Source organism: Danio rerio, chromosome 14, assembly GCF_052040795.2.
Source record: "Danio rerio strain M-AB ecotype USA chromosome 14, GRCz13ab, whole genome shotgun sequence".
Classification (NCBI taxonomy): Eukaryota; Metazoa; Chordata; class Actinopteri; order Cypriniformes; family Danionidae; genus Danio; species Danio rerio.
The window spans coordinates 2,432,501-2,442,500 of record NC_141034.1 but is presented as its reverse complement, the minus strand read 5'-3'; the positions used below and the strand labels follow the sequence as shown (position 1 = coordinate 2,442,500).

The 10,000-nt window shown below is 29.8% G+C and overlaps 32 protein-coding genes and 1 pseudogene across 33 annotated transcripts in view; all 33 read left to right on the top strand.

The window, feature by feature from the left end:
• pcdh2g1.1 (protocadherin 2 gamma 1.1) overlaps positions 1-10,000 on the top strand; it is a 226,530-nt gene that overhangs the window by 207,833 nt on the left and 8,697 nt on the right. The window contains exon 2 of the mRNA NM_001444385.1: positions 141-199. Within this exon, the coding sequence (NP_001431314.1) occupies positions 141-199 (59 nt within the window). The remainder of the gene's footprint in view (positions 1-140; positions 200-10,000) is intronic.
• Positions 1-10,000, top strand: part of pcdh2g1.2 (protocadherin 2 gamma 1.2) — a 222,937-nt gene that overhangs the window by 204,240 nt on the left and 8,697 nt on the right. The window contains exon 2 of the mRNA NM_001024174.3: positions 141-199. Coding sequence (NP_001019345.3) covers positions 141-199 — 59 coding nt within the window. The remainder of the gene's footprint in view (positions 1-140; positions 200-10,000) is intronic.
• The window catches only part of pcdh2g2.2 (protocadherin 2 gamma 2.2), a 214,072-nt gene that overhangs the window by 195,375 nt on the left and 8,697 nt on the right, over positions 1-10,000 (top strand). Inside the window, exon 2 of the mRNA NM_001444390.1 lies at positions 141-199. Within this exon, the coding sequence (NP_001431319.1) occupies positions 141-199 (59 nt within the window). The remainder of the gene's footprint in view (positions 1-140; positions 200-10,000) is intronic.
• Positions 1-10,000, top strand: part of pcdh2g3 (protocadherin 2 gamma 3) — a 206,322-nt gene that overhangs the window by 187,625 nt on the left and 8,697 nt on the right. Inside the window, exon 2 of the mRNA NM_001024176.4 lies at positions 141-199. Coding sequence (NP_001019347.3) covers positions 141-199 — 59 coding nt within the window. The remainder of the gene's footprint in view (positions 1-140; positions 200-10,000) is intronic.
• Positions 1-10,000, top strand: part of pcdh2g4 (protocadherin 2 gamma 4) — a 201,455-nt gene that overhangs the window by 182,758 nt on the left and 8,697 nt on the right. The window contains exon 2 of the mRNA NM_001024177.2: positions 141-199. Coding sequence (NP_001019348.2) covers positions 141-199 — 59 coding nt within the window. The remainder of the gene's footprint in view (positions 1-140; positions 200-10,000) is intronic.
• Positions 1-10,000, top strand: part of pcdh2g7 (protocadherin 2 gamma 7) — a 193,694-nt gene that overhangs the window by 174,997 nt on the left and 8,697 nt on the right. The window contains exon 2 of the mRNA NM_001024180.2: positions 141-199. Within this exon, the coding sequence (NP_001019351.2) occupies positions 141-199 (59 nt within the window). The remainder of the gene's footprint in view (positions 1-140; positions 200-10,000) is intronic.
• pcdh2g8 (protocadherin 2 gamma 8) overlaps positions 1-10,000 on the top strand; it is a 183,334-nt gene that overhangs the window by 164,637 nt on the left and 8,697 nt on the right. Inside the window, exon 2 of the mRNA NM_001024181.2 lies at positions 141-199. Within this exon, the coding sequence (NP_001019352.2) occupies positions 141-199 (59 nt within the window). The remainder of the gene's footprint in view (positions 1-140; positions 200-10,000) is intronic.
• pcdh2g9 (protocadherin 2 gamma 9) overlaps positions 1-10,000 on the top strand; it is a 178,409-nt gene that overhangs the window by 159,712 nt on the left and 8,697 nt on the right. Inside the window, exon 2 of the mRNA NM_001024182.2 lies at positions 141-199. Coding sequence (NP_001019353.2) covers positions 141-199 — 59 coding nt within the window. The remainder of the gene's footprint in view (positions 1-140; positions 200-10,000) is intronic.
• Positions 1-10,000, top strand: part of pcdh2g10 (protocadherin 2 gamma 10) — a 173,301-nt gene that overhangs the window by 154,604 nt on the left and 8,697 nt on the right. The window contains exon 2 of the mRNA NM_001024183.2: positions 141-199. Within this exon, the coding sequence (NP_001019354.2) occupies positions 141-199 (59 nt within the window). The remainder of the gene's footprint in view (positions 1-140; positions 200-10,000) is intronic.
• pcdh2gp1 (protocadherin 2 gamma pseudogene 1) overlaps positions 1-10,000 on the top strand; it is a 169,187-nt pseudogene that overhangs the window by 150,490 nt on the left and 8,697 nt on the right. The window contains exon 2 of the transcript NR_201377.1: positions 141-199. The product of NR_201377.1 is annotated as a protocadherin 2 gamma pseudogene 1 (transcript). The remainder of the gene's footprint in view (positions 1-140; positions 200-10,000) is intronic.
• The window catches only part of pcdh2g11 (protocadherin 2 gamma 11), a 160,889-nt gene that overhangs the window by 142,192 nt on the left and 8,697 nt on the right, over positions 1-10,000 (top strand). Inside the window, exon 2 of the mRNA NM_001024184.2 lies at positions 141-199. Within this exon, the coding sequence (NP_001019355.2) occupies positions 141-199 (59 nt within the window). The remainder of the gene's footprint in view (positions 1-140; positions 200-10,000) is intronic.
• Positions 1-10,000, top strand: part of pcdh2g12 (protocadherin 2 gamma 12) — a 156,658-nt gene that overhangs the window by 137,961 nt on the left and 8,697 nt on the right. The window contains exon 2 of the mRNA NM_001024173.4: positions 141-199. Within this exon, the coding sequence (NP_001019344.3) occupies positions 141-199 (59 nt within the window). The remainder of the gene's footprint in view (positions 1-140; positions 200-10,000) is intronic.
• pcdh2g13 (protocadherin 2 gamma 13) overlaps positions 1-10,000 on the top strand; it is a 152,532-nt gene that overhangs the window by 133,835 nt on the left and 8,697 nt on the right. Inside the window, exon 2 of the mRNA NM_001024185.2 lies at positions 141-199. Within this exon, the coding sequence (NP_001019356.2) occupies positions 141-199 (59 nt within the window). The remainder of the gene's footprint in view (positions 1-140; positions 200-10,000) is intronic.
• The window catches only part of pcdh2g14 (protocadherin 2 gamma 14), a 146,523-nt gene that overhangs the window by 127,826 nt on the left and 8,697 nt on the right, over positions 1-10,000 (top strand). Inside the window, exon 2 of the mRNA NM_001024186.2 lies at positions 141-199. Coding sequence (NP_001019357.2) covers positions 141-199 — 59 coding nt within the window. The remainder of the gene's footprint in view (positions 1-140; positions 200-10,000) is intronic.
• pcdh2g15 (protocadherin 2 gamma 15) overlaps positions 1-10,000 on the top strand; it is a 127,985-nt gene that overhangs the window by 109,288 nt on the left and 8,697 nt on the right. The window contains exon 2 of the mRNA NM_001024187.2: positions 141-199. Within this exon, the coding sequence (NP_001019358.2) occupies positions 141-199 (59 nt within the window). The remainder of the gene's footprint in view (positions 1-140; positions 200-10,000) is intronic.
• pcdh2g16 (protocadherin 2 gamma 16) overlaps positions 1-10,000 on the top strand; it is a 124,484-nt gene that overhangs the window by 105,787 nt on the left and 8,697 nt on the right. The window contains exon 2 of the mRNA NM_001024188.2: positions 141-199. Within this exon, the coding sequence (NP_001019359.2) occupies positions 141-199 (59 nt within the window). The remainder of the gene's footprint in view (positions 1-140; positions 200-10,000) is intronic.
• Positions 1-10,000, top strand: part of pcdh2g17 (protocadherin 2 gamma 17) — a 121,366-nt gene that overhangs the window by 102,669 nt on the left and 8,697 nt on the right. Inside the window, exon 2 of the mRNA NM_001024189.2 lies at positions 141-199. Coding sequence (NP_001019360.2) covers positions 141-199 — 59 coding nt within the window. The remainder of the gene's footprint in view (positions 1-140; positions 200-10,000) is intronic.
• The window catches only part of pcdh2g22 (protocadherin 2 gamma 22), a 110,450-nt gene that overhangs the window by 91,753 nt on the left and 8,697 nt on the right, over positions 1-10,000 (top strand). Inside the window, exon 2 of the mRNA NM_001024194.2 lies at positions 141-199. Within this exon, the coding sequence (NP_001019365.2) occupies positions 141-199 (59 nt within the window). The remainder of the gene's footprint in view (positions 1-140; positions 200-10,000) is intronic.
• The window catches only part of pcdh2g19 (protocadherin 2 gamma 19), a 106,883-nt gene that overhangs the window by 88,186 nt on the left and 8,697 nt on the right, over positions 1-10,000 (top strand). The window contains exon 2 of the mRNA NM_001024191.2: positions 141-199. Coding sequence (NP_001019362.2) covers positions 141-199 — 59 coding nt within the window. The remainder of the gene's footprint in view (positions 1-140; positions 200-10,000) is intronic.
• The window catches only part of pcdh2g20 (protocadherin 2 gamma 20), a 103,066-nt gene that overhangs the window by 84,369 nt on the left and 8,697 nt on the right, over positions 1-10,000 (top strand). The window contains exon 2 of the mRNA NM_001024192.2: positions 141-199. Within this exon, the coding sequence (NP_001019363.2) occupies positions 141-199 (59 nt within the window). The remainder of the gene's footprint in view (positions 1-140; positions 200-10,000) is intronic.
• The window catches only part of pcdh2g21 (protocadherin 2 gamma 21), a 99,499-nt gene that overhangs the window by 80,802 nt on the left and 8,697 nt on the right, over positions 1-10,000 (top strand). Inside the window, exon 2 of the mRNA NM_001024193.2 lies at positions 141-199. Within this exon, the coding sequence (NP_001019364.2) occupies positions 141-199 (59 nt within the window). The remainder of the gene's footprint in view (positions 1-140; positions 200-10,000) is intronic.
• Positions 1-10,000, top strand: part of pcdh2g23 (protocadherin 2 gamma 23) — a 95,093-nt gene that overhangs the window by 76,396 nt on the left and 8,697 nt on the right. Inside the window, exon 2 of the mRNA NM_001024195.2 lies at positions 141-199. Coding sequence (NP_001019366.2) covers positions 141-199 — 59 coding nt within the window. The remainder of the gene's footprint in view (positions 1-140; positions 200-10,000) is intronic.
• The window catches only part of pcdh2g24 (protocadherin 2 gamma 24), a 90,731-nt gene that overhangs the window by 72,034 nt on the left and 8,697 nt on the right, over positions 1-10,000 (top strand). Inside the window, exon 2 of the mRNA NM_001024196.2 lies at positions 141-199. Coding sequence (NP_001019367.2) covers positions 141-199 — 59 coding nt within the window. The remainder of the gene's footprint in view (positions 1-140; positions 200-10,000) is intronic.
• pcdh2g25 (protocadherin 2 gamma 25) overlaps positions 1-10,000 on the top strand; it is an 86,390-nt gene that overhangs the window by 67,693 nt on the left and 8,697 nt on the right. The window contains exon 2 of the mRNA NM_001024197.2: positions 141-199. Within this exon, the coding sequence (NP_001019368.2) occupies positions 141-199 (59 nt within the window). The remainder of the gene's footprint in view (positions 1-140; positions 200-10,000) is intronic.
• Positions 1-10,000, top strand: part of pcdh2g26 (protocadherin 2 gamma 26) — an 82,151-nt gene that overhangs the window by 63,454 nt on the left and 8,697 nt on the right. Inside the window, exon 2 of the mRNA NM_001024198.2 lies at positions 141-199. Within this exon, the coding sequence (NP_001019369.2) occupies positions 141-199 (59 nt within the window). The remainder of the gene's footprint in view (positions 1-140; positions 200-10,000) is intronic.
• Positions 1-10,000, top strand: part of pcdh2g27 (protocadherin 2 gamma 27) — a 75,360-nt gene that overhangs the window by 56,663 nt on the left and 8,697 nt on the right. Inside the window, 1 exon segment of the mRNA NM_001024199.2 lies at positions 141-199. Within this exon segment, the coding sequence (NP_001019370.2) occupies positions 141-199 (59 nt within the window).
• pcdh2g28 (protocadherin 2 gamma 28) overlaps positions 1-10,000 on the top strand; it is a 75,360-nt gene that overhangs the window by 56,663 nt on the left and 8,697 nt on the right. Inside the window, exon 2 of the mRNA NM_001024200.3 lies at positions 141-199. Coding sequence (NP_001019371.3) covers positions 141-199 — 59 coding nt within the window. The remainder of the gene's footprint in view (positions 1-140; positions 200-10,000) is intronic.
• pcdh2g28.2 (protocadherin 2 gamma 28.2) overlaps positions 1-10,000 on the top strand; it is a 72,185-nt gene that overhangs the window by 53,488 nt on the left and 8,697 nt on the right. Inside the window, exon 2 of the mRNA NM_001444397.1 lies at positions 141-199. Coding sequence (NP_001431326.1) covers positions 141-199 — 59 coding nt within the window. The remainder of the gene's footprint in view (positions 1-140; positions 200-10,000) is intronic.
• Positions 1-10,000, top strand: part of pcdh2g30 (protocadherin 2 gamma 30) — a 68,866-nt gene that overhangs the window by 50,169 nt on the left and 8,697 nt on the right. The window contains exon 2 of the mRNA NM_001024202.2: positions 141-199. Within this exon, the coding sequence (NP_001019373.2) occupies positions 141-199 (59 nt within the window). The remainder of the gene's footprint in view (positions 1-140; positions 200-10,000) is intronic.
• The window catches only part of pcdh2g29 (protocadherin 2 gamma 29), a 65,371-nt gene that overhangs the window by 46,674 nt on the left and 8,697 nt on the right, over positions 1-10,000 (top strand). The window contains exon 2 of the mRNA NM_001024201.4: positions 141-199. Coding sequence (NP_001019372.2) covers positions 141-199 — 59 coding nt within the window. The remainder of the gene's footprint in view (positions 1-140; positions 200-10,000) is intronic.
• Positions 1-10,000, top strand: part of pcdh2g31 (protocadherin 2 gamma 31) — a 62,172-nt gene that overhangs the window by 43,475 nt on the left and 8,697 nt on the right. Inside the window, exon 2 of the mRNA NM_001024203.2 lies at positions 141-199. Coding sequence (NP_001019374.2) covers positions 141-199 — 59 coding nt within the window. The remainder of the gene's footprint in view (positions 1-140; positions 200-10,000) is intronic.
• The window catches only part of pcdh2g32 (protocadherin 2 gamma 32), a 59,076-nt gene that overhangs the window by 40,379 nt on the left and 8,697 nt on the right, over positions 1-10,000 (top strand). Inside the window, exon 2 of the mRNA NM_001024204.1 lies at positions 141-199. Coding sequence (NP_001019375.1) covers positions 141-199 — 59 coding nt within the window. The remainder of the gene's footprint in view (positions 1-140; positions 200-10,000) is intronic.
• pcdh2g6 (protocadherin 2 gamma 6) overlaps positions 1-10,000 on the top strand; it is a 40,607-nt gene that overhangs the window by 21,910 nt on the left and 8,697 nt on the right. Inside the window, exon 2 of the mRNA NM_001024179.3 lies at positions 141-199. Within this exon, the coding sequence (NP_001019350.2) occupies positions 141-199 (59 nt within the window). The remainder of the gene's footprint in view (positions 1-140; positions 200-10,000) is intronic.

The window sequence follows — 10,000 nt, the reverse complement described above, 5'->3', positions numbered from 1 at the left end:
TCACATGCTGCGCTCAAGGTCACTTTGCCGGACGTGCTTACATCATTGCTCTGTCGCCATGGCAACAGCGAGGTCACACAAATAGACTATTTTTCTTGTTATGTGTCATTACTCATGCTTTTCCTTTTGTCTCGTTACAGCAAAAACCACCCAGTGCAGACTGGCGTTTCACCCAGAATCAGAGGCCTGGGCCCAGCGGGTGAGTCTCTCACACACACACATACTCATTCGCTAAGATTTGCATTATGTAAATGCTGAAAATCCCCTCTTTTGACAGCAAAAAGCATTTGCATTAAATAAATGCTTAGCACACACTGAGGAGCATATATATGGGAGTATATAGGGCAAGAGAAAAAAAAATCCAGAAATTGATTTGCATTCAGATTTGCTTTTGTAATGCAGATATGTGCTGCCTTTAACTAGACTTGTAGCTCTCGGTTTGTGGATTATGACTTGTCAGAAGCATAGCATGGGTGAAGCATTAACAAAAAGGAAGATTATGACCAATAAGCTCAAATGACTTCACTTAAAATATGATATTTGCTGCTTGTTTAAGCTACTTAATTAAATTGAGCTGAATCAACATAATTCTTAAGGTTTTTTTGGGGGGACAACTTATTTTTTTGTTCTATTTTAATGATCTAGGCGCAAAGTCTAAAGCGAATGGTTCAAATGCATTAAAGGCGTGTCTCCGAATACACTTTTAATGATGAAAAATACGCTCTGCGCCCTGGCGCATGGTCTAACAGGGTTGTGCTTAATCTCTTAATGATTTCTGGGTGTGTTTTGAGCATAACGTGCATTAAACCAATCAGTGTCTCATCTCTCATTCCCTTTAAGAGTCAATTGCGTCGTGCCATGGTGCATTTGCTATTTACGTGTGGACTTTGTAAGTGTAAAAACTGAAGGCTTCACTAGTAAGAAAACAGTTAAACAGAACATCTGCAGCACGAGGATGAAGAACGAGTCTCCTCCATTTGGCCTCTTTACTTTACGTTTACTCTTTACTCCTTTACTTTGGTGGAGTAAGGAATCTGTGTTGTACTCACTCCACTGAAGACACCCATTAGCCGACATATTTAATTTAGTTTGTTAAGCGCAAAGATCTTTTTCAAAACTATTTCTAAATTCAGTTTTAATTTCCAGCAAAGGAATAAATGAACAATAATAACAAAGTGTGGTTAAAAAACTAGTTATATATATATATAATATATATATATATATATATATATATATATATATATATATATATATATATATATATATATATATATATGGATATAGTATCATTTAAACATTACAAAAAAATTTTTAAAACATGTAAAAGGAATAATACAGTCATGGTGCTATGAAATCAGTAGAACTTAATGGTGCCAGTGCCACTGTTAGTCTAAAACCCTTATATATTGTCTGTTTATTAACTGTTTCTGATGTTTTAAATCAACATGTTTTTTTTTAGTTTAAATTAAATTAAATTAAATTAAATTAAATTAAATTAAATTAAATTAAATTAAATTAAATTAAATTAAATTAAATTAAATTAAATTAAATTAAATTAAATTAAATTAAATTCACTTGAACTAAATTGACTTGACTTGAATTAAATTAACTTGACTTGAATTAAATTGATTTGATGACTTTAAATGTAATATTTAATTTAATTTAATTTAATTTAATTTAATTTAATTTAATTTAATTTAATTTAATTTAATTGACTTGACTTGACTTGACTTGACTTGAATTAAATTAAATTAAATTAAATTAAATTAAATTAAATTAAATTAAATTAAATTAAATTAAATTAAATTAAATTAAATTAAATTAACTTAAATTAAATTAAATTAAATTGACTCAACTTGACTCGACTCGACTCGACTCGACTCGACCTAAATCAACTCGACTCGACTTGACAACTTTATTTTGTAAAATAGTTATCTGTGACTTTACAATATATCACCACACACAAATAAACAACACCGATACCATATGCATGTATAAAAGTAAATAAATCAAAATCAAAAACCAAATAGTTTCCATTTTAAAAATCTGACAGCGCTAAAAATCAAAGATATTATTTAGAAATGTTCATGGTTGCCTAAAGCGTCTACCCGATGAAAGTGGTATGAACTCAAGGTAAAGGGGTGAGAAAGATCCTTAGCTATTCTTAAAGCCTTTTGCTTGAGAGATCATTCAAATTTCTTTGCATTTTATGATCCTATATTATTTACAATATTGGAATGTTTACAACACTCAGGTTAGATCACCAAACCACATAAGACATATTAAAAATCTAAATACATAAGCAAAGTGAAACAAAAAGAGAAAGAAGGTTTTCTGTGTGCTGAATGTTAATGCTCCTCTTGACAAAATGGCTGCTGTTATTGAGGCTCCTTTTACCCCTCCACCCCCAAATCCTCAATCTGCCAACACACACACACACACACATATGCAGAGGGAGGCCAGAAAGAGTAGAAGAGGGGGACAGTGCGCTTTATTGCCATGCTAATGCCTGTTATAGTCAAGCATTGTGCTGAAGCTGATTGGAACCATTAAGATGCCAAAAGGGCTGTTTAGTGTGACTGACAGTGAACTGTCCAATTAGATGCTCCTCGGGGGAGGGGCCAGTCGTCGGTGGCCAATAGGGATAGGATTCTCTCGTTCACTGCGCATCGGTTTCCATAACAGACGTTACACAACACATTCCTGCCTGACAGGACCCCGTTTGAAAGGAGCCATTTGGAAGAAATTAAATCTTTTTGTTTAGTTTAAATTGGCAGCGCTACATTTATATAGCAGCGGCCTCAAAGGACTGTGTAGTGTTCGTCGAGTTATTACACTTTACTAAAACCAAAATCAAGACTAATAACTTTATTCAAAAAGTGAAGTGACTTTAACTAAAATAAAAGAAAAAATAAAAAAGACATATAATATTAAACAGGCAGTTCATTCCTAATAGCGTGACAGAATACAACAACATAACAATAAAAACTGTATTTAAAAATACTACAACCATATTTTTAATATTGCTTAATAATTATGTACAATTATACAAAAAGTTTGTTTATATATTTATTTATTGATTTATTCATTCATTTTTTTTTCATTTATTATTCATTTATTTATTATTATTAATTAATTACTTTATGTATTTATTTATAAAATAATTAAAACAGAAAATTTAATTAAAGTTTAACTAAAATAATAAAGAAAATATATTTTTTAAACTATTTGAAACTACTAAAATTAAAATTGAAAAATAGAGTACAAATACAAAATAAATTAGTTAAAGTTAGATTATTGTATTATGAATTATAGGATTTATTTATTTATTTATTTATTTATTTATTTATTTATTTATTTATTTATTATTATTATTATTATTATTATTATTATTGATATTATTATTATTTGTTATTATTTTATATATTAGATATAGATATAATAGATATTATTTTATTAAATAACTGAAACTGAAAGAATATGAATAAATATAATAAAAAAGAAAAAATGTAATAAAATACAGAATAAAACATACAAGGTTCTTCTATCTTAATATATTTTTTATTTATTCAAATGGATTTAATGCATATAAAAACTCAATAAACATTATTAAAGCATTTCAGTAACATTCACATTTACAGCAAAAACAAATTATTAAAAAACTATTTTAAATATTTATAAAAATAATATATATAAAAATAATATTTGTTAATATTGTAAATTTTTTTATAATAAATAAAGAACTAAAATAATAAAGAAAAAATAATATTCATTGCTATTTAAAACTACCAAAAATAAATAAATAAATGAATATGAGTAGTTGAAATTAGAGTATTATATGATCAATTATAGGAAAAATAATCTGTATATAATTTTACGTTATACTATAATTTAATTTTATAAAGTATAAAATAATTTCATATTTATATTATTATAATTATATAAAAAAAAATTTCCTTCAGCTTAGTTCCTTATTTATCAGTGGTTGCCACAGCGGAATTAATCATTTGTTTAATATTAAATGACTTATTTATTTAGTTATTGATTTATTTTAGTTCAAGAAAATAAAGGTATAAAGTATAATAAAGGTGAAGATATTGTTATCAATATATTATCAATTATAGGAAATTAAAGGAAAAATAAAAATACCTGAAAATTATTTTATATATATAATATATATATATATATATATACAGTTATATTCCAGTTATATATAATATAAATCTTTTTTTCAGTTCCTACAAGTTGCAGTCCTCACATGTGCGATGGACTCCGCCGGGCCGACAGAGGTATTGGAGTGTAGCTAGAGTTCCTGCTTGTTCCTGTAGGTTTATGGATCAGGATCCTCATCAGTGTCCAGCACACTGAAAAAAATTACTCATTAAATTTACTGCATTTATTTAAGGTAAGTGGTTGCAAACAATGTATATGAGCTGAACTTAAACAAACAAAGTAAGTGTATTAATGTTCAACTTCGTTTGTTAGTTTGATTTCAACCCATATCAATTGTTTGCAACTACTTACCCTAAAATAATTTAGTAAATCCAATGAATTATTTTATTCAGTGCAGAGGCACTGGAGCCCTCAGGAGCCGTCCTGCTCATAGAATAGCCTCCATGTGTGTGTAGTGCTGTGCAGTGACTAGCTCTATCCCAGTTCATCCCTCGGTTGTGCACCGTAGAAAAGATAAGCACAACAAATAATGACACAGTCTGCTTTATGCACAGTTGAAGACAAAATTATCAGCCCTCTTTTTGTTTACTTTTTCAAATATTTCCCAAATGATGTTTAACAGATTCAGGAAATTTTCACAGTATTTCCTATAATATTTTTTTCTTCTGGAGAAAGTCTTATTTGTTTTATTTCGGCTAGAATAAAAGCAGTTCTTAATTTTTTTAAACTGATTTTAAGCTCAATATTATTAGCCCACTTAAGCAATATTAGTTTTGGATTGTCTTCAGAACAAACCACTGTTATACAATGACTTGCCTAATTACCCTAACTTTACCCTATTAACCTAGTTAAGTCTTTAAACTGCACTACTAGTATCTTGAAAAACATCTAGTCAAATAGTGTGTGCTGTTTTTGGGGGACAAAAAATATGAAAGAATTCAAGTTTAACAAGAGGGTTAATAGTTCTGACTTCAGCTGTACATGTTTGTGAGGGGTTTCATGAATGAACATCTACAAACAATCACATCTTGGATCATAACTTTCGTTTTCTTACAACTCGCACAATCTGGTCAGCAGGAAGTGATTATCTGACCACAGGATGTGATAAAGCTGAACGCAGGAAGTGGGATATCCTGCAAGTGTGATGAAATGCTGACTGTGAAGACGTGAGGTGTCTTATCTTCACGCTAGCTGACTGGAACTGTTGCGCTGTGTCTGAAATCATTTAGTCAGTTTGTATGGGTCTGTGTCTAAAATCCAGCGTGTTTACGGCCTGATCTGATGGTCTGAAGGTTGTAGGTTTGATCTAAGTAATGATTGAGAATATAATCTGAATAAACGACGCCAGCTCTGCTTCTCATTAGGGATTTCGCTCTAAATCAACAGCAGTCACCCTGTTTTCCCTCATCTTGGCACTGTGAATTTGAGCCCTTTTGAAATGCTTGGCAAAAACAGTTTTGTTCCCTACTCAAATTTCTTTCTGTCTTTCATTCTTTCAGCTTTCTTTTGTATTTCCTCCCTTTAAAATGCTTAAATTACAATCAAGAATATATATATTTGCTGCTTGTTTAAGCTGTTTGTTTATACCATACTTAAAATGAGCTTAAACTAAACGATTCTGGAAATTTTTGGGGGAATTAATTTAATGTATGTTTAATCCTTTTCTTTCTTTTATTCTTTCTTTCTTTCTGCTTGTTTTATTTGTGCACAGTGTTTGTTGTTTAATTGTATTTATTTATTTTAAGATAATTTGCTTTTTTGAATCATTCTCAATTGCGATTAGTAACTAATAATTGTATGAGTAACTAAAATCAAATATTTATATTAATAATTAGTACAATATTTATTTATAAACTAAAACGTAAAAGTTGAATTTAAGTTGAAATTAAAAAAGTTTAACTGAAATATAAAAACAATGTCTAATTTTTAAAACTATTTAAAACTACCAAAATATAATAAGAGTATAAATACAAAATAAATAACAACAACAATTTTAAAGGTAAATAAAATGACAGAATGCAACAAAATTACAATACAAAATATATATTAAAAAAACAATCGCATTTTTTAAATATTTATAAAAAATCCATTATTACACAACATAAATTATTTAAAGTGACAACATTGTAGTATTATATTATGAATTAAAAAATTATTTATTTTTTATTTATTTATTTATTTATAAAATAACTAAAACGGAAATAAAAATGAATATGACAAAAGCGTAAAAAAGGTTAATAAAATAAAAGTGTATATATATGGTATTTTAAAAAATGTTTATTAAAAATGATTATGTTATATTATGAAGTATAGGATTTACTTAATCTTTAAGCCCAATGTATTTTTAAATATCCTTTATTTATTTATTTATTTATTTATTTATTTATTTATTTATTTATTTATTTATTCAATATTCATTATTTATTTATTTATTTTTATTTATTTATAATTTATTTATTTTTTATTTATTTATTCTTTCTTTATTTTTTATTTATTTATTTTTGTTTATTAATATTATTGTTATTATTTATTTTTTGTTATTAATAATATTATTGTTATTAAATTTAATTATCCATCTATTATTTATTGTTTATTTATTTTTTATTGATTGTTTATTTATTTTTATTATTTATTTATTTATTTATTTATTTAATTATGTGTTCTTTGTTTATTATTATTAATATTATTATTATTATTATTATTTAATAACTAAAACTAAAATTAAAATAAATTAAACAAGAAAGTAACAAAATAATAAAATGACAGAATACATCATACAAGATTTTTCTATCTTCATTTTTTTTTTATACAAATACCTTTAATGCATATAAAAACTCAACAAACATTATTAAAGCATTTCAGTAGCATTCACATTTATAGCCAAATAAATGGTTGAATCAAATTAACATCTTAGCTCAACTTATATGTATAAAAATATTACGTTAAACTTTGTGTAACATTAAAAAAATAAATAGTTGAAACCTGATTACCTTATTAAAATAAATCAAAGCAATTCAAAAATATTGGTTGTCTTGATTTTTCGTCATTAAACATTTTATAGTCTGATAAAAAATAAAAAAGAGAAGAAAATGGAAAATGCACAAGACTTTCTTTCCCTTTTTCCACTCTTTCTTTCTCCCCATGTGGTTGTATCCTGTATGCAGATGTTGTTTTGTGCCGCTGCGGTTCATTGTCTGCTGTCTGTGGACTGTTTTACAGCCGCTGGGCTCATTTAAGACAGGAAGTGAGACCCCGCGAGACCCCAAATTCATCTTTAAACGTCTGCAGAGACAGAAGCTCTTTAGCATTAGCATCTCATCCTCTCCCTGTGCTGAGGATTCAGGCCAGTAACTCATTTTTGATTTGATTTGTGTCAGCGTCCGGCTCGCTATATCCTGATTTTACAGTGTCTGGATTCATTTGGCTGAACTGAAGGAGAACTAAGGGCTAGTGCTATTTATTTAGCTTTGCAGTATTGTGCTAAGGTTGCTCAGTGGTTAGCACTGTCGCCTTACAGCAAGAAGGTCGCTGGTTCAAGACTCGGCTGGGTCAGTGTTCACATGTGTGGAGTTTGCATGTTCTCCCCGTGTTGGTGTTTGTTTCCTCCGGGTGCTCCGATTTCCCCCACAGTCCAAATACATGCACTATAGGCGAATTGGGTGAACTAAATTGGCCGTTGCGTATGAGTGTGTATGGGTGTTTCCCAGCACTAGGTTGCAGCTGGAAGGGCATCCATTGCGTAAAACATATGCTAGAATAGTTGGTGGTTTATTCCACTGCGGTGACCACTGATAAAGAAGGGACAAATCCGAAGGAAAACGAATGAGTTATTGTTCTTTTATTATAAATAACAATAATTGTGTGTAAATAGGAGGTAAATATAGGAGTGTAAAAATAGCTTAGATTATTGTATAATAAATAGCTTGTAAAAATAGTTGCTGAGCTACTTTTGTCATGTAGCTTTCCCAGGGGGTAGCTTTTAGTGTAGGTAAGCTACATTAGAATAGCTAATAGCTTAGCTCATTACATTTTTCAAGTAGCTTGCCCAACACTGCCAAGAACATATGGAAAATGTCTGCCCTGTCACTTTTACATTGATCACACACCTCATCATATTAGGATATATTTTAGAGAGTCTACATTTTGTGTAGTAGGATCGATGATAAATTTTCAATTGTATAAAATTCTAGATTTTAACAGTTCTCTCAAAAAATGTATAAATATATATATATTAGGGATGTAACGGTATCAGAATTTCACGGTACGGTAATACCTCGGTATGAATGTCACGGTACGGTATTTATTGAATCATTTACAGGAAAAAACAAAACTTATGAAAATACTCCAAAAAAGTGCCAAAAGTGTCAATGACATACAAATTAGCCATCTATCTGTAAGCTTTGAAACAGGAACTTCCATTTTAATAACAAAAAAATATTAAACCATGTAAAAAAAAAAATAAAGTTTCAATTTAGTATTGTTGAAAACTCATCACATTAAACATTTAACCACTCACTCACTTAGATAGAGATGGGTTTAAAGGAAAATTATCATATAAATATAATCTGGTAAAAGCTGGTATCTCTGGGTATTTACAATGTCCCCTGCAACAGAAAAACCCCTCTCATTTGGGACTGAGGTTTCTGGGACAAGAGAGATATGACTTGGCCCAGGTTGACAGCAGTGGGTAAAGTTGTGCATTGTCTTTCCCCCACTTGAGAGGACAAACCATGAGTGAGATAGAGATCTCATGTCTGCATCAATCTGAACAGTGTGCTGTGTTTCTGCAGTCCTCATGACTGATTATTACTCGAATTCCCCAACTTGCAGGCACGTGCACACACAGTGCTCAACCTGTGCAGTGCACATGCCCTTTTTAGTCTTGGATAGAAAGTTCCCTTCCAAAATGATCAAAAGTGCCCCCGCGACGCGACACACCCTCCGTCCCCGCTTTACAGTATGCGCGCGACAACACAGCTGATAAGAACTCGCGCGACAACACCGCTATTCAGTACGCGCGCGACAACACAGCTGATAAGAACTCGCGCGACAACACCACTATTCAGTACGCGCGGCGACAACACCCGCTTTAGAGTTTTCCAGCTCTTTTTGATCCCCGCTTCAAGCAGCACACTCCATTTCCACATTACTGGATCTGTAGCAACAACAGACCGCAAGGGATTATGGGCAAGCCTGGGCTGATGGGAATTGTAGTTTCCGGTACCTCCCGTTCGCTTCATTCGCCTGAGCAAATTTTCTCAGAAGACCTATTGTTTTACAGAGTCATGCGACTACGGTAATATCGAAAAAAATTAATATTGCGGTATGACGGTATTTACAATACCGTTACATCCCTAATATATATATATATATATATATATATATATATATATATATATATATTTTTTTTTTTTTTTTTATTATTGGGTGTGTGTATTCAGTATTTAGTAACATTTATTTAATTTTTTTCTTTAACAACAAAGCAACTTAAAACAGATTGACATAATAAAAAAAAGAGAAAGGGAAAAAAATATATAAATTCAATGCATTAAATCAAAGTAATATGCATTAATAAGATCTTAATTCGGTTAAAATCTATTTTCCTCAATTTTTGAACCCTCAGTTTCCAGATTTGAACAGAGCTCTCTCTAAATATTATCATAACATCAATTAAAATGTATTCAGGTTTCAGTATAAATCTCAGTTTACAAAAAAGTGACCGGGGTCACAGTTGAAACTATTATTGTGACTAATGTTTCACATTAATTCTATTCTATTTAATAATTCTACAGTATTTTAGATTAAGTAAAATAGCAGAAGAGACTAT